This window comes from Eurosta solidaginis, chromosome 2, assembly GCF_040869045.1.
Source record: "Eurosta solidaginis isolate ZX-2024a chromosome 2, ASM4086904v1, whole genome shotgun sequence".
NCBI lineage: Eukaryota > Metazoa > Arthropoda > Insecta > Diptera > Tephritidae > Eurosta > Eurosta solidaginis.
The window spans coordinates 213428247-213453486 of NC_090320.1; the positions used below are offsets into that span (position 1 = coordinate 213428247).

A 25240-nucleotide genomic window follows, 5' to 3' on the forward strand; every position below is an offset into this window, starting at 1 on the left:
GGTTGTACAGGTATAAAGGAATCGAGATAGATATAGACTTCCATATATCAAAATCATCAGTATCGAAAAAAAATTTGATTGAGCCATGTCCGTCCGTCCGTCTGTCCGTTAACACGATAACTTGAGTAAATTTTGAGGTATCTTGATGAAATTTGGTATGTAGATTCCTGGGCACTCATCTCAGATCGCTATTTAAAATGAACGATATCGGACTATAACCACGCCCACTTTTTCGATATCGAAAATTTCGAAAAACCGAAAAAATGCGATAATTCATTGCCAAAGGCGGTTAAAGCGATGAAACTTGGTAGATGGGTTGACGTTATGACGCAGAATAGAAAATTAGTAAGAGTTTGGACAATGGGCGTGGCACCGCCCACTTTTACAAGAAGGTAATTTAAAAGTTTTGCAAGCTGTAATTTGGCAGTCGTTGAAGATATCATGATGAAATTTGGCAGGAACGTTACTACTATTACTATATATGTGCTAAATAAAAATTAGCAAAATTGGATGAAGAACACGCCCAATTTTTAGAAAAAAATTTTTTTAATTCAAATTTTAACAAAAAATTTAATATCTTTACTGTATATAAGTAAATTAAGTCAAAATTCAACTCCAGTAATGATATGATGCAACAAAATACAAAAATAAAAGAATATTTCAAAATGGGCGTGGCTCCGCCCATTTTCATTTAGTTTGTCTATAAAAAAAAAATTCCATAAGTCGAACAAAAATTTACCAATCCTTCTCAAATTTGGTAGGGGATAGATATGACGGTAACTGTTCTCTGTGAAAATGGGCGAAATCGGTGGAAGCCACGCCCAGTTTTTATACACAGTCCACCGTCTGTCCTTCCGCTCGGCCGTTAACACAATAACTTGAGCAAAAACCGATATATCTTTACTAAACTTAGCCGAAGTACTTATCTGAACTCACTTTAGCTTGGTATAAAAAATGGCCGAAATCCGACCATAACCACGCCCACTTTATCGATATCGAAAATTACGAAAAATGAAAAAAATACCATAATTCTATACCAAATACGAAAAAAGGGATGAAACATGGTAACTGGATTGGTTTATTGACGCAAAATATAACTTTGGAAAAAACTTTGTAAAATGGGTGTGAAACCTACCATATTAAGTAGAAGAAAATGAAAAAGTTCTACAAGGCGAAATCAACAGCCCTTGGGATCTTGGCAGGAATACTGTTAGTGGTATTGCATATATAAATAAATTAGCAGTATCCGACAGATGATTTTCTGGATCACCTGGTCCACATTTTGGTCGATATCGCGAGAACGCCTTCACGTATACATCTAAGAGCCACTCGCTTTTAAAACCCTCATTAATACCTTTAATTTGATATCCATATCGTGCAAACACATTCTAGAGTCACCCCTGGCCCACCCTAATGGCGATATCTCGAAAAGGCGTGCACCTATAGACCTAATGTCCACTCCCTCTTAAAATGCTCAGTAACACCTTTCGTTTGATACCCATATCGTACAAACATTCTAGAGTCACCCCTGGCCCACCCTAATGGCGATATCTCGAAAAGGCGTCCACCTATAGACCTAATGCCAACTCCCTCTTAAAATGCTCAGTAATACCTTCCATTTGATACACATGTCATACAACCACATTCCAGGGTTACCCTAGGTTCATTTTCCTACATGGTGATTTTCCTTATTTTGTCTCCATAGCTCTCAACTGAGTATGTAATGTTCGGTTACACCCGAACTTAGCCTTCCTTACTTGTTTTTTATTTAATTGAAAAAAAAAACTTTAAAAATTTTTTGTATTTTTTCCGAAAAGTACATTTAAAAACAAATTTAAAAAAAAAAAAGATCCCAAACGGTCAATTTTTGAAAAAGTTATAGCATTTTGAAAAAAAACAACGTTTTTTTTTTAAATTCATAACTTATTTTGAGTTGGACCGTTTTTGTTTTCAAAATGCTATAACTTTTTCAAAAATTTACCGTTTGGGATCTTTTTTTTTAAATTTGTTTTTAAATGTACTTTTCGGAAAAAATACAAAAAAGTTTTTAAAGTTGTTTTTCAATTAAATAAAAAAAAAAATATCGGCCCACTCCGGGATTAGTGGGGATGATTGCAGAATTGATTAGTTTTTTATGATAAAAAAAAGAAAATGGCGAAATTCGAAAAATCTCGAAAAACTGAAAAGTTACAAAAAAAAAAAACTTACAACAATTTTTTTGTATTTTTTCTGAAAAGTACATTTAAAAACAAATTAAAAAAACATTAAAAATATCCCAAACGGTAAATTTTTGAAAAAGTTATAGCATTTTGAAAACATAAACTGTGTTTTTTTTTTAAATTCATAACTTTTTTTGCGTTGGATGAAAAAATTTGAAAAAATTCTGAAAACGTCTTTCGTAAGTTAGAAAAAGAAGAAAAACCTTCAGCCAATTCTATAGAGGCCGGGTTCAAAATTGATCGAAATGGGATGGAATACCCCATATACTAATAAAGTTTTTTTTAAAATGTGTACTAAAAAAATAGTTCAATTTGTATTGTTGATTTCCCGACAGGATAGATAAATGTTCTTTACTGGAACGATTTTCCGCAATTTCCGTTTCGAACGAAAAACGACACTGAAGATGGCACAACGGCGAACCTGCTTTGTCTCCAAACCAAATTTGAAAAGGGATAACGGCAAATCGTTCCAATATACATACATCAAAAAAATAGTTGTAAACATTCTACGCGGGTGTTAAGATTGACCCCATGAAGATTTTAAAAATAAAGAAATTGTGCAACCTTTAAAGACATCAAAATCCGATTCCTTACAGGGTGCCGCACAATTTTATTTTCTCCTTTCGAAAACCTTATGAGGTAAATTATCATACCAAATGTGCCCTTTTTTACATCTAATGATCTCCATGCATATTTATGCACTAAAATGTTGTTCTTGTTAATTCGCAATAATTTCAAAGAAAAATGCTATTCAAAATATATTTTTTTTAAATTAGTAAATGCTTAATTTTTAATGTGTTAAGCGTCTATTGTGAATGATGGAATTAAAACCCGCGCATCACAAACATATACATACATACATACGATATTTGCAGGACACACAAGCATACATACATGATTGAAGCATTTTTATTAATGATTGAAAGAAGTTGATTAGTAAGTAAAAATTAATTTTTTTGCTAATATTTATAACACAACTCTTTTCTTGCAATGAATAATTAAAATAATAACTAATTAAAAAATAATTTCCAAAAAAAAATTTTGAAATCATAATCATAAGGTTGGAAAAACAAGCAACTCTGATGAAAATCATTTTATTTGCATTGCATCAATTTACGAAAAATCTACGACTGAATATATCATCTTGGCTGCCGGTTTGAAAAAGCACAGTTTTATTTATAATTTGGCTGAAGAATGCCCTACCTCAGAATTTTTTTAAGGACGACCTATCTCGGGCCTGGGCTGAAAAATGATCTTCAAAAAAAGTTTGAAACAAGGCGTTATAGGATTGGTAGCCGAGATACGTGGATGATGTATTACTTACTTACTTAATTGGCGCTTAACCGTCCAAACGGTTATGGCCGTCCAACAAGGCGCGCCAGTCGCTCCGCCAACCGGAGCCAATTGGTCACACCAAGGGAGCTTAAATCGTTTTCCACCTGGACCTTCCAATGGAGTGGGGGCCGCCCTCTACCTCTGCTTCCATAGGCGGGTTCCGATAGAAACACTTTCTTGGCCGGAGCATCATCTTTCATTCGCATAACATGGCCTAGCCAGCGCAGCCGCTGCGTCTTAATTCGCTGGACTATGTTGATGTCTGCGTATAGCTCGTACAGCTCATCATTAACTCTTCTTCGGTACTCGCCATCGCCAACGCGTAGATGTCCATAAATCTTGCGAAGAAATTTTCTCTCGAACACTCCCAAAGCCGCTTCATCTGCTGTTGTCATGGTCCATGCTTCTGCCCCATATAGCAGGACGGGTACGATAAGTGACTTGTAGAGTATGATTTTCGTTCGCCGAGAGAGCACTTTACTTTTCAATTGCCTACCTAGTTCAAAGTAGCATTTATTGGCAAGATTGATTCTTCGCTGGATTTCAGTGCTGATGTTGTTGCTAGTGTTGATGCTGGTTCCCAAATAAACGAAGTCTTTTACTATTTCGAAATTATGGCTGCCAACAGTAGCGTGGTTGCCAAGGCGCGAATGCGCTGACTCTTTGCTCGATGACAGCAGGTACTTCGTTTTGTCCTCATTCATCATCAAACCCATCTTTACCGCTTCTTTTTCCAGCTTGGAGTAAGCAGAACTAACAGCGCGGGTGTTTAGGCCGATGATATCAATGTCATCAGCATATGCCAGTAATTGCACGCTTTTATAGTATATTGGTCCAGTGCGGTTAAGTTCTGCAGCTAGTATAATTTTCTCCAGCATCAAATTAAAGAAATCGCACGATAGGGGGTCACCCTGTCTGAAACCTCGTTTAGTTTCGAACGGCTCGGAGAGGTCCTTCCCAATTCTGACTGAGCTGATGGTGTTGCTCAGCGTCATTTTGCACAGCCGTATAAGTTTTGCGGGGAAACCAAATTCAGACATAGCGGCATATAGACAGCTCCTTTTCGTGCTGTCGAAGGCGGCTTTAAAGTCGACGAAGAGGTGATGTGTGTCGATTCTCTTTTCACGGGTTTTTTCCAAGATTTGGCGCATTGTGAAAATCTGGTCGATGGTAGATTTACCAGGTGTGAAGCCGCACTGATAAGGTCCAATCAGCCGGTTCACGGTGGGCTTCAATCTTTCGCACAATACACTTGAAAGGACCTTATATGCGATATTAAGAAGGCTGATTCCACGATAGTTGGTGCATTTTGCAGTATCCCCCTTCTTGTGGACTGGGCAAAGAACACTTAGATTCCAACCGTCGGGCATGCTTTCGTCCGCCCATATTTTGCTAAGAAGCTGCTGCATGCGCCTTACCAACTCCTCGCCGCCGAACTTGAATAGCTCCGCAGGCAATCCATCAGCGCCCACGGCCTTGTTGTTTTTCAATCTGGTTATTGCTATTCTAACTTCGTCATAATCGGGCGGGGGGACATATATTCCATCATCATCGATTGCGGGATCGGGTTCTTCATCTCTGTGCGGTGAATTGCTGCCTCCATTTAGGAGAGCAGAGAAGTGTTCCCTCCATAATCTAAGCACTCTCTGGACATCAGTTACAAGGTCGCCGTTTTCATTCCTACAGTTTGCCCCGGTCTTAAAACCTTCCGTCTGTCGCCGTATTTTTTGGTAGAATTTTCGGGCGTTATTCCTGGTGGCTAGCAGCTCAAGCTCCTCGCACTCACGCCTTTCTGCTTCTGCTTTTTTCTTCCTGAAAAGGCGTCTCGCTTCCCTTTTCAACTCACGATAGCGTTCACACACTCCTCTTGTCGCGCTCGCTTTTAACGTAGCCCTGTAGGCAGCGTCTTTTCTTTCGGTTGCAACGCGGCATTCTTCATCATACCAGTTGTTTTTTCGTGGCCGCCGGTAACCAATTTTTTTCCTCGGCGGCAGTATGAAGTGCTTTGGAGATATGCTCCCACTGCTCCTGTATTCCTTCAGGATGAGTTGTGCCCTCAGAGAGCAGGTGTGAGAGTCGAGTTGCGAAATCATTGGCAGTCTGTTGTGATTGAAGCTTTTCGACGTCTAGCTTTCCTTGTGTTTTTTGTTCCTTGTTTTTAGCCGCGTTGAGGCGGGTGCGTATTTTGGCTGCAACGAGATAATGGTCCGAATCGATGTTAGGTCCTCGGATCGTTCGCACATCTAAAACACTGGAGGCATGCCGTCCGTCTATCACAACGTGATCGATCTGATTGCGAGTATTTCGATCAGGAGGCAGCCATGTAGCTTGATGTATCTTTTTGTACATGTACCTCGTGCTTAATATGACCATGTTTCAAGCACCGGCAAAGCTAATCAGCCTCAGTCCGTTAGGAGAAGTTTCATTGTGTAGGCTGAACTTTCCGACTGTAGGGCCAAAAACACCTTCTTTGCCCACCCTGGCGTTAAAGTCGCCAAGCACGACTTTTATATCATGACGGGGGCAGCGCTCGTATGTGCGTTCTAATTGTTCATAAAAAGTGTCTTTCACCTCATCGTCTTTCTCCGCTGTCCTCCCCCCCCCCCCCCCCTCCTTTTGTTTCATTATATATCTAAGCCCCCTTGACTACCGGGAGAAGTTACCTTTGTTTCCTACGCCGATTACTGCACGATAATGACTACAGGTCCCAGTCTTTCCATTTTTACTCCTAATAAATAAAAAATACAATACTTTTTAGGCCACAACATTGTTGAAAATTTTTCAGATATCTGAATGACATAACAAAGAAAAATTTAGAGCACGACAATTGACGTCTTACTGCACCTGGTTATTCTACAGTGACTCATAACTCTGTTTCAAATACTTGTCGAATTTGTTTTTTCATAATTTTTTTTTTTTTTTTTTTCAAAAAGTTTAACATTGCAGAAAGGCAAGTTTTTAACTCAGAGTTAACCTGACATAAAAAATCACTTCCCGCTCTACAAGTGGGCTTCAAAGTCCATTTTTTTTTGCTCTCTCTATTAGTCTGGAAAATATAGTAGAACAATTTTCGAAATTTCATTCATCGTGATTTCTGCTTTTGAAATTTTTCTTCCGTGTTTTATTATGTTTGCATCATTTTACTTCATTTTGGATGATAAACAAAATTTTTCCGGAAGAATAGCCAATTCCCTTTTTTGCTTCACACTAAAATTGAGAAATTATGTGCATCTACCATTATAACTAATAATATTTTTCAAATATATTTACCATTTCGTATCCAAAGTCATCTGCAGTAAAAAAATAAAAACAAACGCAATATTGGACAATCGAAATATTTTTATTATTTTTACATGATAATTATTTGAATTTTTATTTAATGTTGGTTTATTAATTTTGTTGTTATTAATCAATTATTTACTTTGTATTTAGCTAAATTATCAATATGTATGTATGTATGTATGTATATATTTTACCTTTATCTACGGCTCTTTAAATTTTGTTCAAAAGTTTTTAAATAGAAAAAAAGGATTGGTGTCCGCTGTTCATACACAAATTTCGTAATACACATACCAAAGCAGATTTTCGTTTATATATATTTTTTTGTATTTTCAAATATTTCTTTTACTTTTCACTTTTCAAATATTTCGCTTGCGTTGACGCGAATGCGTTAATTTATATGATTAAATATATGAACGAAAAAATAAAATAAAATTAAAAAAACAGTCCATATATGTGGTAATTAAATAAATAGGCATTTTTATAGTGTTATAAAGTTTTTTTTTGCAAATTTGCTTCATTTTCTTTTCATCAAGCATTTAACAGTTTATATATATAAAATATATCATTTTAAAATACATTTACATATTTATAATCAAAAAATCAATAATATACATAAAAGCGCTATTGTGCAAAACTATTGAGGACAAATATATATGTATGTAATATAACAATTTGTTGTTGTTTTTTTTTCGAATATAGTAGGTATTAATATGTATTGTAGGCATTTAGTTACAATCATTTTGAAGTCATTATAAAATATACAATAAAGAGATAAATCATTAGCAAATAAAAACAAATTGTCACGCATTGTAATCAATGTAATTCAGTACATTAAAAAAAATTTTTAATTAAATAAAAACTACCAATTTCACATTATTAAAAGCAATGTAATAGAGTGTAGTAAAAGTGAGTGAGAGAGCACTGCTTCACACCCGCTCGCACGCATTGCTTTGCCCTTTCTACTACTAAGCATACAATTTATTTTAATTAAATTTTTTTTGTTGCTTTCATTCATCATGATTTCTGTTTTAATATTTTAATTTTTAAGTATATATGATTTTGTGTGTGTATGTGTTATGTTTTGGATTGAATTTAATTATATGGTTATTGTTGTTATAAGATTGTTTGAATGTATCTTTTTATTTTCCTTTAATTTTGTATTTTCTTTGTTTCTCTACTTCCACGGCGTTAACACATCTCCTTTTTTGTTTATTTGTTGTAGAAGAAATCTCACACATTTGCTTTTGTGTTGTATACATTTTTTCGTTGTATGTTTATGCGCCTTTCCTCTTAAGTGTTGATTTTTGCTTAAGTTTTATTTAATGCAAATGACAATATTTGAATTGTTGTTGCTAAGAGATTTAGCATATCTATTAGGTGTAAGTGCTCTATTTGTCTTTGTCTGTTTCTGCAGCGATTGGTTTCTTGCCAATTGGAATGGCAGCCTTAATTCTGCAAAATTAAAGGAAAGAGGTTGTAAAAATGAATAAATAAAGTTTATTTGAATTGCTCAATCAACAGAAGTGAAACTTCTTACTCAGTTAGCAAATATTTGTATGCTTAAGGAATTTTTAACCTAGCACTGAAACTAATTGGACTATGGAATGTGCAAATAAGCATGAAACGTAAGGAGTAGGCAAATTAAGTATACCACAGTACATTTCGGAAGCGTTTCCATGATATTGTGTGATTAATACAGAACTCGTTCTAGGTACCCAGTTTCCTTCCTGCGCTTCGATGGGTTTCTTGGAGCCTCTATAGAGGTGGAAGGTTGGCGCATAACCGCTCGAATGGCAGACAAAGCGATACACGTATATATCGATGGTTCCAAATTAATGGAAGTAGGGTCTGCGGTTTACTGCACTGATCCGGAAATAAACAACTTCTACAAGCTGCCAAATCACTGTAGTGTTTTTCAGGCGGTAGTTGTAGCTATGTCTTAAGCAGTACAAATACTAGAGAAAAATAGCTTAAACTGCAGCAGCGTAAATTGTTACATTGACAGTCAAGCAGCAATTAAGACTTAGCAGAACATCTAAAGGTGCGTTAGAGTGTACGCAATCCCTGCAAAGAAGCGGGATTGGGAAAAATATACCACTATAATGGTAAAACAGAGAGCAGCTGGAATAGTCTGACAGTATAGTTTAGAGATCATTGATCTTTGTTGACAGCCGGGCCGCATTGAGGCACTCTGGCGTCTATTGACCACCAAAATAAGCAAATCTGCTGGTAGAGATCATTGTGCGATCGCACCAATGGTTTTAATATGGCGTGTACCGACAAGATCAGTCTGCAACAGCTGTCAGAATACGCAGGAGTTAATCCATAATTTTCTTTGTCAACGTCTAGGACTGCAGACAAAACGACACAGTAAGGTCATATAGAAAATCAAGTGGGTGTTTTGAAGAAAAAATCATATATATTATTTCTAATTGCTGTTTTTATATACGGGTCACTTTTTCGCTCTTATTTGGAATGCAAATCTATAAAGTTTTGGTTGTAAAGATGGAGATTCGGGCTATTAGCGAGCTTTGGGCAATTTTAGTCGTAGGGCTTTTGTTTAGCTATATTTTTTTTAAATAATTTGTTAAAAATAAACGATTGTGAGCACACAAAGAAATATATTTGTACTATGGCACTATTGTGAATATTTGCACTGCATTACCGGCAGTTGCTATTGTACGCTAGATGACAGCGAAAGCTATACGGTTTTAATTGATTAACGGCAGTTCCTATTGTACGCTAGATGGCAGCGCACGCTGTAAGTCAATAGAACAGCTGATTTCTGTTGATATTTGATAAGAGACTTTTATATTGGTTGCGCAAGATTCGCACGGGTCAGGCTCGTATGAATAATATTGTTGCCCGAATGTGACCCCACCCGGCACTCACCGAAGGCATGCGAACGCATAGAAGTTTCACTTAAAAAGTTATCAAGAGCTTTATTGTTTAAAGCTTAGCTTATTTTTAACTTACTTTTCAGAAATGTCTGTCAATTTGCTTCGTACCAAATCCAAATATGTGTCAATTGATTGTTTGTTGTTTTCGTACACTTTCGGCAAAGTGAATAGTGATACAAAGGCTGTGATTGGTAAAATAATAAGAAGTTAGTAAGCTATATTTTTATTTTTATTCTATGCTCACCCAAAATAACCAGAGTCATGCCGTTGAACCAACCGCCAATGTAAGTTAATACCCACAGTATGACACCAAATTTAATTGAGTCAACCAAATCTTCCACGAGGAACAAGCGTCGTAGCTCAGCTACGAATCCATTCATATGTGCTACAGCAACGCCAGCAATATTTTGTACCTTCTCTTGTGATAGTGTCATATCGATATCGAGGTATTCTCTGAAAATAGTACGATTTTTTTGTTTAATAATAAAATTCAATAAAAATTTTTAGTTAATACTGTTACGAATATTAGCAAAACTAAGGAGTGCTGCCAGCTCTAAGCCGATCTAAGCAGTGACGTGAATGCACATCAATAATTCAATCATTATGTATCTACATAAACGAATCAATAATTGCGTCTACACATATGTACACATTCCGACGAGCAACATTTACATACAAGGCAGCGAGAGATGAGATGTCACACACCGATGAATTTACTTATACGCTTATGTGTGTGCGGGAGACTGTAAACTACAAACACATGCATATACCTTATCTGAGTTGTCACAAGAGAGAGCAATAATTTGTGCACGTAGTTGTGGCTGGCGATTTTGTAGCCGAAACAACTAGTAACTTCTGGAAATCGAAGAGCCTAGAAGTATGCAGCGTAAACTATAAAAGCAATGCAGGCGAGTAAGAAGTAATTCAGTTTGATTTGAATTGTCAAGCAGTTACGAGTAAGACGATATCTAGCGAGCAATAGCACTATTATTTTGAAAGTCAGTTTCCTTTAAGATATCAGTTTGGTTTTTAAGCTATTCGTTGCACAGTTTGAGTGTTATTGTGAAGTATTTTAATAAAGGCCATTTTTCCGTTATTCAATATTGGAATTATTTATTCAACAGTTTAGCGATACGATCCTAGCAAAAAGGGCAAATAAGAGGATTTGCAAGTAAATTCGTTACAATTGGTGTCAGAAGAGGAATTGTTGAATAAATTCTAGAGGACAACAAGGACATGGCAAAGTTATGTGAATTGAAGATCCCGCAACTGAAGAAGGAGTTGGAGAGCCGTGGATTGAATACAAGCGGCGTTAAACTCGAACTTCAGGCACGGCTACGAGAAGCAATGGAAGCAGAAGGAATTGATGTGAAAGAGCATGTCTTTCATCTTGATGGCGAGGAGACAACAAAAATTGAAGAGAAGAACGAAACATCGCAGACGGTTACCAGTACAGACTTGACCATGATTTTAGCTGCAATATCTGCTCAAACATCGACAGTGTCATCTCAACTGGCAGAACAGAAGACATATATGGCATCACAACTAGAATCGCAGGAGACACGCATAACATCCAAGATGGAAACTCAACTGGAAGAGCAAAAGACATATATGACATCGCAGTTCGCTGAGCAGTTGAAAGCACAGGAGGCCCGCATATCCTCGCAGCTGGAGGCACAGGAGATAAGGGTAACATCAAAGCTGGAAGCACAGGATACAAAAATTGTGCAGCTCGAGGACAAAATTGATGCCGAGATAGAAGCTTTGAGAGGTCGTATACAGGAGTTGCAAATGAATCGCCCAGCAGTTTCAGCGAGTAATCCAAAGGTAAAAACACCATCCTTTGACGGTTCTGTTCCTTTCCAGGTCTTCAAGCTACAGTTTGAGAAGACCGCAGCAGTGAACAACTGGAATGCGGAAGATAAAGTTGCTGCACTATTCGTGGCATTGAAGGGGCCAGCAGCGGAAATTCTACAGACGATTCCCAAAGGAGAGCGGAACAATTATGAAGCATTGATGGCTGCTGTAGAACGACGTTATGGAAGCGAGCATAGGAAACAGATATTCCAAATTGAGTTGCAAAACCGCTACCAAAAAGCAAATGAGACATTGCAGGAGTTTGCTTCAGATATTGAAAGATTGGCTCATCTTGCAAATGCGGACGCACCCGTGGAATACACTGAAAGGGTAAAAATCCAGAGTTTCATAAATGGCATACGGGACGTGGAAACGAAGCGAGCTACATACGCAAACCCAAAGCTGACATTTTCTGAAACGGTATCACATGCATTGACTCAGGAAACGGCCTCACTATTGAGTAAACCAGCATACAAAGCTCATCGTGTAGAAGTGGAAAGACCAGATTGGGTAGACACTATTTTGGAAGCACTGAAGGGATCACAACAGAAAAATGCCGGAGTTATTAAATGTTTCAAGTGCGGCAACCCAGGTCATATTGCACGACATTGCAGCAGCGGTCCCAATAGCTCCAACAATGTGGGTGGTCGTAAACGCAGAGCAGAAGGTGATGAGCAAATATCCAAGACCACTCAATCGTTAAACTAAATCGAGTCAGCCGCAAGGGGCGACAGCTGGCTCCCGCAATTGAATGCCCCATAATCTCTATCTCGCAGATTGGAAGAAGATCGAGCAACCTTACTGTTGGAGGACATGTGGACGGAAAGGAACGGTTATTGACTGTAGATACGGGTGCATCTCATTCCATCATTCGAGCGGATTTAGTCAACAAAAAGATAAGACCATTGCTTGGAGCAAGATTACGTACAGCCACGGGAGAGGACACCCAGGTAATTGGAGAAGTAGAATGTGAAGTCGCAATTGGGAACGTCATGGTAGTACACAATTTTATAGTGGCAGAAATTGTTGATGAAATCATAATTGGAGTGGACTTCTTAATCGACCAGGGCATCAAGATCGACATGCAAAGCAAGACGATGCGATATAAAAACATGGATGTACCACTTAATTTCGGCTACGAGAGAGGCTACAGCAGTAAACGAGTGCTGGTGGAAGAGAGTCAGCAAATACCACCAAAATCCGAAGCAGTCATCTGGGCAAAGGTTGATGGAGATTGTGGGACAAACAAATTGTGGGTTGTCGAAGCAGCAAACAAATCAGCACTAAACATACTTGTAGGAAAAACCCTGGCTATGACAAAACAAGATGGACGTATTCCGGTAAGAGTACTCAATGAGTTCAAGTCACCACTCAAACTGACTAAAGGAGCTATTTTGGGAAGATGCCAAGAGGCTGAAGTGGTTATTAACTGTGAACAGCTCCAGGAACACGTTTCAGCTAGTAATACTGATCTTTCAAATGACATCAAGACATGGATGCAGGGACTAGAGGAAGCATATCAGAGTAAGGCAAAACAACTGCTCCTAAAGTACGCGAACATATTTGGATGATTCTAAACCAGGCCGCACCAACGTTGTGAAACATCAAATTGACACTGGAGATGCGAGACCGATCCGTCAAGCTCCACGTAGTGTTCCACTGGCGAAGCGGGAAGTTGTGAGTCAAATCATTCAAGAAATGAACGACAGCGGCGTCATCGAACCATCAGCTAGTCCATGGAGCTCACCGGTAGTACTTGTAAAAAAGAAGGATGGAAAAATGAGGTTTTGCGTGGCCTACCGGAAGTTGAATGACGTAACGAAAAAGGATAGCTACCCATTGCCAAGAATTGACGACACTCTGGACTCGCTATCTGGTACGAAATGGTTTTCCACGCTGGACTTGAAAAGCGGCTACTGGCAAGTGGAGGTGAAGGAGGAAGATAAAGAGAAAACAGCCTTCAGTGTCGGTGATGGTCTTTGGCAATTTACAGTGATGCCTTTTGGACTTTGTAATGCACCAGCTACTTTTGAGAGACTCATGGACCAGGTACTGAAAGGACTACATTGGAAAACATGCTTGGTGTACCTGGACGACATCATCGTATTGGGCAAGAACTTTGATGAACATCTTAAGAACTTGGAGGAAGTTTTCCAGAGAATAGCTGGCGCTGGTCTGAAGTTAAGTCCCAAAAAGTGTGCGCTGTTTAAAAAGGAAGTCAATTATTTGGGTCACAAGGTAACGACAGAGGGCATCTGCACTGCGAACGAAAAAATAGAGGCTGTACAGGATTGGCCAAGACCACAGAATCTACATGAATTGAGAAGTTTTCTTGGGCTGTGCACATATTACCGCCGATTTGTACCAAATTTTTCCAGCGTAGCCCATAGCCTCCATGAGCTTACAAGAAAAAACAAAGCTTTTGAATGGAAGAAGGAGCAAGAAGTGGCTTTCCAAACATTGAAGGAGCGTTTGTGCACTGCCCCAATGTTAGCATACCCGATTCCAGGAGCAACATTTATTCTAGATACAGATGCAAGTGGATATGCTATAGGAGGCGTTTTATCACAACTGGTCGATGGACAGGAGAAGGTAGTTGCATATTACAGCCGTTCGATTGGAAAACCAGAGAGGAACTACTGTGTTACGCGGAGAGAGCTGTTGGCATTGGTAGAGTGCATTAAACATTTTCACAAATACCTCTACGGCCAGCGATTCCATGTCAGGACAGATCACGCAGCATTGAAATGGCTTCTGCAGTTCCGTAATCCGGAAGGACAATTGGCACGGTGGATCGAGCGACTTCAAAGCTATGACTTTTCCATTGAGCATCGAAAAGGTAGTACCCATGGAAATGCCGATGCAATGTCACGAAGGCCATGTAGTTTGGAATGCAAGCACTGTTCAAAGGCCGAGGCTAAAGAAGACATTATAGATGTCCGGCTAATGACTATAACGTGTACGGATGAATGGGACAAGGAACAACTAAGGAAGTGTCAGCTAGAAGATACAGATCTGTCACATGTTATGCAAGGGCTCGAACGAAACGAAAGACCAAGCAGAGAGGATATGTCAGCAGAGAGTCCCATTGCGAAGTCATATTGGGCACAGTGGAACAGTTTGGAATTGATATCCGGTTGCTTGCATCGAGTATGGGAGAGTGAGGTTGGTCAGTGCAAGAAGAAACTTATAGTTGTTCCCAGAAAGAGGATTCCTGACGTGCTCAGCGAGTTGCACAATGGTCCAAGTGGAGGCCATCTTGGAATCACGAAGACACTCGAGAAAATTAAGCAGAGATTCTATTGGGTTGGTTGCCGTCAGTCGGTCACCGAGTGGATTGCCAATTGCGAGGTATGCAACAGAGCGAAAGGGCCCAAAACCCGAAGTCGTGGCCAGATGAAGCAGTATATTTCAGGTGCACCATTTGAAAGGATCGCCATGGATGTCGCAGGTCCATTTCCTACTAGCAACCGCGGAAACAAATACGTACTGGTGGTTATGGATTATTTCAGTAAATGGCCAGAGGTATACCCAATCCCAAACCAAGAAGCAGAAACAGTAGCAGAAGTGGTTAAAAACGAATGGGTTGCAAGGTATGGTGTACCAATGGAGTTACATTCTGACCAAGGCAGGAATTTTGAATCAGCTGTGTTCCAAGAACTGTGCAAGAAGTTGGGCATTCGAAAAACACGGACAACTGCATTGCATCCTCAGTCCGATGGTATGGTGGAACGTTTCAATAGAACATTGGAGGAGCATTTAAGGAAAGTAGTCGACAAGTACCATAAGGAATGGGATACACACATATCATTATTCTTGATGGCCTACCGATCGGCAGTACATGACACAACGGGCCAAACTCCCGCAAAGGTAATTTTTGGCAATGACCTTCGACTGCCAGCTGATTTGAAGTATGGGATAGATGCCGATGCGGAGAGGAATGTCAAGAAATCCACAGATGTCTTAGAAGAAGAGCTGAGAGAGATACACGATCTGGTAAGGCAACGAGCAAAGATTATGAGTGACAAGATGAAAGCGAGGTACGATAAAGCAATTAATTCGGAAGGGTTTCAGGAAGGAGATTTGGTGCTGCTATACAACCCACAACGAAAAAAAGGTTTGTCCCCGAAATTGCAGTGTAACTGGGAAGGCCCATACAAAGTTGTAAAACGGATCAACGATGTAGTGTACCGCATACAAACCACTACCAAACCACGAACCAAAATGAAAGTGGTTCATTTGGAGAGATTAGCAGCGTTTAGATCGAGAGATTTGTCTGATCGGGACGATCAGACTTAGGTGGAGGGCAGTGTTACGAATATTAGCAAAACTAAGGAGTGCTGCCAGCTCTAAGCCGATCTAAGCAGTGACGTGAATGCACATCAATAATTCAATCATTATGTATCTACATAAACGAATCAATAATTGCGTCTACACATATGTACACATTCCGACGAGCAACATTTACATACAAGGCAGCGAGAGATGAGATGTCACACACCGATGAATTTACTTATACGCTTATGTGTGTGCGGGAGACTGTAAACTACGAACACATGCATATACCTTATCTGAGTTGTCACAAGAGGGAGCAATAATTTGTGCACGTAGTTGTGGCTGGCGATTTTGTAGCCGAAACAACTAGTAACTTCTGGAAATCGAAGAGCCTAGAAGTATGCAGCGTAAACTATAAAAGCAATGCAGGCGAGTAAGAAGTAATTCAGTTTGATTTGAATTGTCAAGCAGTTACGAGTAAGACGATATCTAGCGAGCAATAGCACTATTATTTTGAAAGTCAGTTTCCTTTAAGATATCAGTTTGGTTTTTAAGCTATTCGTTGCACAGTTTGAGTGTTATTGTGAAGTATTTTAATAAAGGCCATTTTTCCGTTATTCAATATTGGAATTATTTATTCAACAGTTTAGCGATACGATCCTAGCAAAAAGGGCAAATAAGAGGATTTGCAAGTAAATTCGTTACAATACGTTGCTACAAAAAAATAAATGAAACATCTTAGTAAAATTATTAAACGCCTAAAAGTAGGTAGTTATAAGCGTTAATTTTTTCCAAGTAGAAGGTTCAACACAATACCCGTTAGCCGAGAATGACTTAGTCCTTTTGGGAGAGTTAAAGTTTCAATTAATAGATTGGGCACCGAATTTCCAGATTTTGAAACACTTCAGCACAGAGATGTGTGAGATATTGGCCATGCTCTACATTGTTGGATAAACTGTTGTATCAAGTGACCCTATGCTCATTCTAGCTATCGGAAACTAGGATTCCAGGGGCCAAATCGTAACATCAGTGATCGTGTAACTTGTCACGTAAAAACATGATTTGCGGATTATCGTGAACGTACTACTTCGATCGTAATTTTGGATCGCAACATACCTGACGAGTGACTGAACGTACACGTTACGTTCTACTTTCATTCGAACACAAACTGGCAATCGCATACACACACATTTCATTGAAAGTGGAAATAAATTGTTAAAATAGGTGAATAAATAAAATATAATAACAAATTCCAAACTCTTATTATTAACAAAGGTCGAATTCAAACAAGCATCGTCCAAGCCAAAAGGAGATATTGGCGGTATTCATGGCAGACACCCGCTTTGGTATCGCCTTGCTTCAAATTTATACTCTCCACAAAGTAACTTAAAGCTTCTTAAGTGAAGCGAAATCTCTTCAAGAAACTGGAATAATTTCTTGTTACAAGGAAATAATACATAAATGATAGGCCTGCGATAAGTCCAAAGGCTTACTGCGATCTCTTAACCGCCTTCGCTATTTATTAACTTTGTTCGAATAACGGTAATCCGTAACGGCATAAACTAATCGAGATAGATATAGACTTCTATATATCAAAATGATCTGGGCGAAAAAAGAAATTTATTTAGCCATGTCCGTCCGTCCGTCCGTAAACACGATAACTTGAGTAAATTTTGAGGTATCTTGATGAAATTTGGTATGTAGGTTCCTAGGCACTCATCTCAGATCGACTATAACCACGCCCACTTTTTCGATATCGAAAATTTCGAAAAACCCAAAAAATGCGATAATTCATTACCAAAGACGGATAAAACGATGAAACTTGGTAGGTGGGTTGAACTTATGATGTAGAATATAAAATTAGTAAAATTTTGGACAATGGGCGTGGCACCGCCCACTTTTGAAAAAAGGTAATTTGAAATTTTTTAAATCAAATTATAACAAAAAATTTAATATCTTTACAGTATATAAGTAAATTATGTCAACATTCAACCCCAGTAATGATATGGTGCAGCAAACTACAAAAAATAACAGAAAATTTCAAAATGGGCGTGGTTCCGCCCTTTTTAATTATATTTGTCTAAAATACTTTTAATGCTATAAGTCGAACAAAAATTAACCAATCCTTGTGAAATTAGGTAGGGGCATAGATTTTATGACGATAACCGTTTTCTGTGAAAATGGGCGAAATCGGTCGAAGTCACGCCCAGTTTTTATACACAGTCGACCGTCTGTCCTTCCGCTCGTCCCTTAACACGATAACTTGAGCAAAAATCGATATATCTTTACTAAACTTAGTTCACGTATTTATCTGAACTTACTTTATCAAAAATGGCCGAAATCCGACTATGACCACGCCCACTTTTTCGATATCGAAAATTACGAAAAATGAAAAAAAAATGCCATAATTCCAAATATGAAAAAAGGGATGAAACATTGTAATTGGATTGGTTTATTGACGCAAAATATAACTTTAGAAAAAACTTTGAAAAATGGGTGTGACACCTTCCATATTAAGTAGAAGAAAATGAAAAAGTTCTGCAGGGCAAAATCAAAAGCCCTTGGAATCTTGGCAGGAATACTGTTTGTGGTATTACACATATAAATAAATTAACGGTACCCGACAGATGATGTTCTGGGTCACCCTGGTCCACATTTTGGTCGATAACTAAGGGCCACTCCCTTTTAAAACCCTCATTAATACCTTTAATTTGATACCCATATCGTACAAACACATTCTAGAGTCACCCCTGGTCCACCTTTATGGCGATATCTCGAAAAGGCGTCCACCTATAGAACTAAGGCCCACTCCCTTTAAAAATACTCTTTAACACCTTTCATTTGATACCCATATCGCACAAACACATTCTAGAGTCACCCCTGGTCCACCTTTATGGCGATATCCCGAAATGGCGTCCACCTATAGAACTATGGTCCACTCCCTTTTAAAATACTCTTTAATACCTTCCATTTTATACCCATGTCATACAAACACATTCCAGGGTTACCCTAAGTTCATTTTCCTACATGGTGATTTTCCCTTATTTTGTCTCCAAAGCTCTCAGCTGAGTATGTAATGTTCGGTTACACTCGAACTTAGCCTTCCTTACTTGTTTTCTTTCGTATGTTACGATTCGAGCCCAGATTGCATAGCCATTAGGAGAGGGTCACGAATTTCGATAAAATACTTTACCATATCGACACTTACCATTCGATACCGGTACTTATATGGCGTTACTTTTTGTCATCAAGTATTTCGACCGCAGCATTGTATCGAATTTTTGCTACAAGGCAGCGACATGCATGCAAAGAAAGAACTAATCGGTCAAATAGAATTCTCTGTATGTTTGGCCCTACCTAGTTTTGCGCTGAAGAATTTGCAGAAATTGATCATTTCTGTTCCGAATTTAGGCCGATTTACGAAGAACTCTTGCCGCGATATTTCTCTTTGTCGCTTTGACAGCGCTATAAGTTAAGAATATATTCACTGTTTCCCTCGCTTTATGTTCCATAATTTGTGCATAGATACACGTGCGGCCATACATTAAAGTCATCTATGAAACGAGAAGTAGAGAACTCTTCTTACAAAGTTGATGCTCTTGCCAGAACGCCCTTTGCAATTTCGGCCTTATCGCAACATATATTTTACACAATCAAAGATTATTTGAGATCTCAAAGTGCACTTGTCGTGTTAATTCGGTATCGACACTTTGAGTATCGAGTATTTTTGGTTCGATACTATTGGCTACCCGATATTTGTAGAGCGATAATTGAAATGAGTACCGTATCAACACTTTGTATTCGATATCGTGTCCCTACGTCTGCGTCATCTAACAGAAAATATACGGGAAAGATGTTGCATGGATGATAAATTCGATATTATCAAAACAGTTTCGTTGAAAGCTTCCTTATAAAAATGTGTATCAAAGGTGAGTTAAAAAGAAAAATCAACATTGGCAAAATTGAAGAAAAATCAAGTAACGTGCAGAGTTCGAATGGATAGAACCGCCTGGTTTTTGCAACCGCTTGGCTGCAGTTCGTATAGTATCGTTCGAAAAGCTATCTGATGAAGATGTGAAAGTTCTTGGACGGCTACGAATTCGTGTCGTTTTGGCTCATCTTGACTGCAGTGGTAACAACATCAGTCGGATCATAAAAGTAGACTCTGGCATGCCTGTGCGTGGAAAATGCAAATTATTAAGTTATGGACCCTCCGAGGTAGTCAAAGCCTATTTTAGAGAAATTAAAAACCTCCTTAAGGTTTAAGAGCCGTCAGTCGCTCATTCATGGCTTGCCAACAGAGTACGCAGTAAAGCTGTTGGAAGAAAAGATGTATCTAAACATCTGGGAGGATTGCGTAGTTCTTCTGCTATAGGTTGCAATTTAGCGCTTATTATGCCTTCACTAGGCGAGATTTTATAAGCGAATTTACTTTTGGGATAATCAAGTTAGTACGTTAAGGTGCTAGTTTTAGACCGTACCGGATTCACATGCAAGACTTTCGGCCAATGTCTTTCTCATTACAACAGAGCTTAGCTCATGGCAGACTAGAGGACTGCCTTTTATGCTTCCAGTATATGCAAGTACTTTGGTATATGAGACTACTAGCAAAAGCTACATCTAAAATTTTTTCGGCGAACACGTGATTTTGGGGCATGTTCACTTCCAGCGCCCATCTAGCGAATGCGTGGCCGAGGACATATATGTATGTGTAGGTAGTGACGGCATAACTCGCACTAAGTGAGAAATAAGGATGAGTATTTTTATTTAGCGTTCATACCATGAAGCCAGCACCAAGGCCGGGATCAACTCAATGAGTAAGCGTAAGCGAATTTTGTTTACTGCTCAGTCGGGGTTTGGTGATCATACTCGCTATTGAACTGAATTAAATTTGGGGGTCAGACATGAGGTGAGTCGTTGGCGCTATTGGCGAAATTGTGGTGAACTGCTAATATGAGCGGTTGCGCTGGTTATGAATCTAGATAGTGAACCAGTTTAATTCTGTGCTCATAGTAATAACCGCCTAAGTCATATGTAAAACGATATGACTAAACTGCACAGATCAGAGAAGTACTGCTGCATATCAATATATTTATTACATTATATTATTATATTACTAATAAAGCAATGGGTACCCTTGGTTTTGTGAAACGCTGGGCTAAGGAGTTCAAGGATCCGTATCTGACCAAAGTCCTCTACACTTCGCTGGTCCGCCCAATACTTGAGTATTGCTCGTGTGTTTGGTGTCCATTATATATTACTCATATAAAGCGTATTGAGTCTGTGCAGAAACAATTTTTAATTTTTGCTCTACGGGCCTTTAACTGGGACTCAAATCTTCATCTTCCGTCTTATAGAAGTAGACTTCTTCTCAACTCTGGAAAATCGTAGAATATTACTCGGGGTAATGTTCCTGCATAAGCTAATTCTAGGTGAGATTGACTCCTCTGAGCTGCTAAGTCGATTGAGCTTTGCAGTTCCTGCTAGGACGTCCAGACACTACGTGCCCTTCCATTTACCCCTGTGTCGTAGAAATTTTGGCAAAAATGATCCTATACTTGTTTGGTGCTCGTACTATAACGACTTGTATAATTGCATTAGTATCGAATGTTCGTTTGTTGCCTTACGCAATGGTATACTTTTCAGTCTCAACTGATATCTTAAAGTTTATTTGTTTAATTTGTAATGATAGTTTAATTTTAGTTCTTGTTCAATGTTAAAAGAAATTGTAAATTTTTAATTTATTCCATTTTTAATTCTATACTTGTATATATTTTTACGCTATCTTTTTTTTATGTTACTTTCCTTTGTATTTTGTTAGTCGACCACTCTTGTTAGTTGACTTTAAATAATTAAATAAATAAATAAATAAATTTAGGTCAACTTCTAACGAAGCAAAGCAAAGTAGTGTTCAACCTCTAAGGAGATAAGACAGCCCCTACTGAACTACATACCTAGCCCCAATTTTGAGCAATATTAGAAAAATTCTTAACTTCTCAGTACACAGCACTCAGAACCTCCTCGGGGTGCTTTTCATTATTTGTATTCTCCCATTGAGACAACATAAATTCATCAGCAGAATGGAAATTATGGTTGCAGGCATTGTCTGTAGACTGATTCATCATATTGGAATACGAAAATATTAAAAGGAACCTCTAAGAATGAATAGCTCAAGGGAAAGCTTATCTACATAAAACAACTCCACAACCCTACTAACTGGAGACAGGCCTTAAAAGCATCTATAGCCATATCATTATCACTTAGCTTAATTTAGCCCAATGAACAAGGTAAATCACAAGCGAAGGTCAAGCTACCAAGCCAAACGCTTATCAAAGTGGCGTAACTCAAATCTGATTGTTGTAACGCCTTACTAAATGAGTATTGACGCGGACGTTTCTAACGAACCCTTCGCTGACCAGCGATCACCTCATCATCTCTATGATCTAACCGTGTGTGAATAGCGCTCTTTCTCTGCTTACCATTCCCAGCCAAGGCATAACTTATCCTTTTATATTAATATATATTTATTTTGTTTTTTGACAAATTTTACTTACTTGAAGGGATGACCCTCGGGTGTCTTCTGTATGGCTTGCATTACTGATTTGTAGATTCTGAATGCTACTGTGCCGGCTAATATCAGTAATGACAGGTATGCAAAAACACTTATCACGGAGAAGCATGAAATGGCGAGCAGGATGACAAGGCCAGCACCAAAGAAAATACCAGATTTCTTCACATCTCGCCAATAGATTAGAGATTCCACTGTAATTAAAAAAATATATACAATGAAAAACCGTTTTCATACAGCAAGAAATAAATAGATAATATAAGACTTGTAAACTGTTGAATATAATACGATGTACAAACACACACCAAATTGGCAATTTATAACATTTGCGCAATTTATTACGCAATTTATCATATAATAAATTGTAATAATAAATTGCCAATTTAAAAAAAATTGCGTAATTAATTGTTTCAACCCGCAAATACAACCTTGAAGTGTTTATTGCAGGGACGGAAAATAATAATTTTTTTTTTTCGGAGTCGAAAAAGTCCTGGTCAAAAAATTGTCCTAGGTGAAAATGTTTGAGTTCCCAGGTATCCCTATTGCAATATCATGTCGAATTATGCATCCTTTTTATTTTTCGAACTTTTTCCATAAAAGTCCACATATAAAAGTAAAATCTGTAATCCGAAAATAATTTTTATCTTGATCCAAATATATCAAAAGTCCAAAATTAATAGTTTTGCAAAGAATTATATTATAAAAGGAATAACAGTTTCGGCCCCTGGTTTATTGATTAGATTATTGATTAGATTTAAACGTCAGTTACGCATGGCTCAACTATATGGTTGGCTCATCTCATTAGCTGATTTTATTTTTTCCATTTCACTGGAGTGGGGATTGTCAAAAGAAGATGGCAAACTCAAAATGAAACCAAAACATTGAGCATATTTTCTTACAACATACAAAAATGTCAAAGTTTTATATTTTCATTCCATTCCATTCGCCCAATACCAACACGCACATTTTGACAGTCTGAACAAAGGTATATTGTTGCTGTAGAGATGAGCCAACCAGCATTCAAATTACTATTGAGTAAGCTAAACTGAGTTGTATGAACACCACTCAATTTAAATCGAAATTGCCTCAATTTATTTTTCTGTTTGAACATAGTATAAAAAGTTTGTTTTTTTACAAATGCAATCAATCAATGCTTTTAGAAAACTGGCATCTACAGCTGCGGGCATGAAAATAACAAAAAAAAAAATTGTTTGCTTTGTTTAATTTACTTTCGTCTGGTTAAACAAAAAGGATACAAAAGGGGGAATAAAACACGTGAAAACGACTTCACAGCTCGAAAAGACATTAAATACTGTAACGAACTTTGGGCAGTTCCTGATACTTATGCACCTTCTGCTGACGTTCCAATCGCAGAACTTTCGAATAAATAACTCCAATATTCAGTATTGCAAAATGGTCTTTATTTACACTACTTTGGGAGTAGTACTTCACAATTACAAATTATAGCTCACTTCACAACTAATAGCGTGTTTAAATCAAAACTGATTAGTTATTCCTCAGCTTGCGCTGCTTTTATATACTCTCTGTTACCTCGTTCGCACATTTCTCTTTAGGTCTATACGTTTAGACAGTTGCATCTCATGCCTGGTTATTTAGCTACATATGTACGTGTGTATGTGTGAGTAACAACTTCTGCTCTTAGCTGCCGGCTACATAATCTCTCTGCTTCAAGCTGCTGGTTACGTGTATGGAATATTCTTCGTTGCCTTGTACATAAGTGTGGCTGCTTGCTGTTTTTGTTGTTGTGATTATTTACTAACAGCATAGTGATGCTAATATTAGCCACATTACAAATATGCAGATTTATAAGACCAATTTAAAAAATCGGATGTCAAATAACCAAGTAACAATAAAAAAAAACAATTTCGGCTGTATTTCAAAATGTGAAAAAACTCCGAAACCCTCTCAACATAAGCTTCAAATTTAGGGGCACACTTTCCCAACTTTTTTTTGTATGGGGACCAACCCGGTCTAGTGTCCTATGATTTAATCAAATCTTATATTGGAAACAACTCAAATCTTAAAATTTTATAAAATACAAGTATACAAGGTAGCTTCATGTTTGTTGGGTATTGTGGAGTATAGTGCAACTAAAATTTGTTTGTTTTGTTCGTCAAGTTAATTAAGGAATACTTTTATAGAAAATAGACTGTTATCTCTCATGTCTTTCCAGATTTTTCGCCTCACGAAACTTGACACTTTACCGACTGCGATCTACGGTCATATGCAGAGATGCACATCACAGATAAGATAACAATTGGACAACCACTTTTCGTCACGATTTTTTTTACTTCTATACTGGTTTTTATTAGTTTCCCTATTTAAAAAAAAATCCCTTACTTCAGAGAGCAATTCGCTCAATTGGCCGCAACTGAGGCTCTTTGGGTAAATTAAATTATTTGCTAACCATATGTACATTGTTAACTTCGAACTAATTTAGGATGACACAAGTGTGATGTGCTGGAGCCAAGTCCGGAAAAAATATAATTGGACCATTATGACGACATAGGAATGGCAGAAGATGTTTATAAAGAAATTTCAGGTAAATTTCTGCGTTGATGGTGCCTAACGTAAGGAACGGAGTGGATCTATACCCGCATTCATAAATAGCTTGCCAAATCAGAACCTTTCTGCCAAACTTTTCTATCTGGATGTTTTTTTTTTTTCGAATTGGCCTCTCCAGACTGGAAGCAATAGACCTAGGTATCTGGCAACGTTCTAATTTTTTATCTTGCAGAACTTTCACGTCCATTTTCAAATACGTTTCGTTGTCCACAATCACA

General features: G+C 38.0%; 1 protein-coding gene across 8 annotated transcripts in view; it reads right to left on the bottom strand.

The window, feature by feature from the left end:
* Positions 1–6873: 6873 nt before the first annotated feature.
* Positions 6874–25240, bottom strand: part of Rtnl1 (Reticulon-like1) — a 140312-nt gene continuing 121945 nt past the window's right edge. For all 8 annotated transcript variants that reach the window (XM_067767046.1, XM_067767045.1, XM_067767044.1 and 5 more), the window contains 4 exons: positions 22423–22630; positions 9981–10189; positions 9813–9918; positions 6874–8288 (listed from right to left, as the gene is read on the bottom strand). In XM_067767046.1, the coding sequence (XP_067623147.1) occupies positions 8225–8288; positions 9813–9918; positions 9981–10189; positions 22423–22630 (587 nt within the window). In that variant the 3' untranslated portion in view covers positions 6874–8224. The remainder of the gene's footprint in view (positions 8289–9812; positions 9919–9980; positions 10190–22422; positions 22631–25240) is intronic.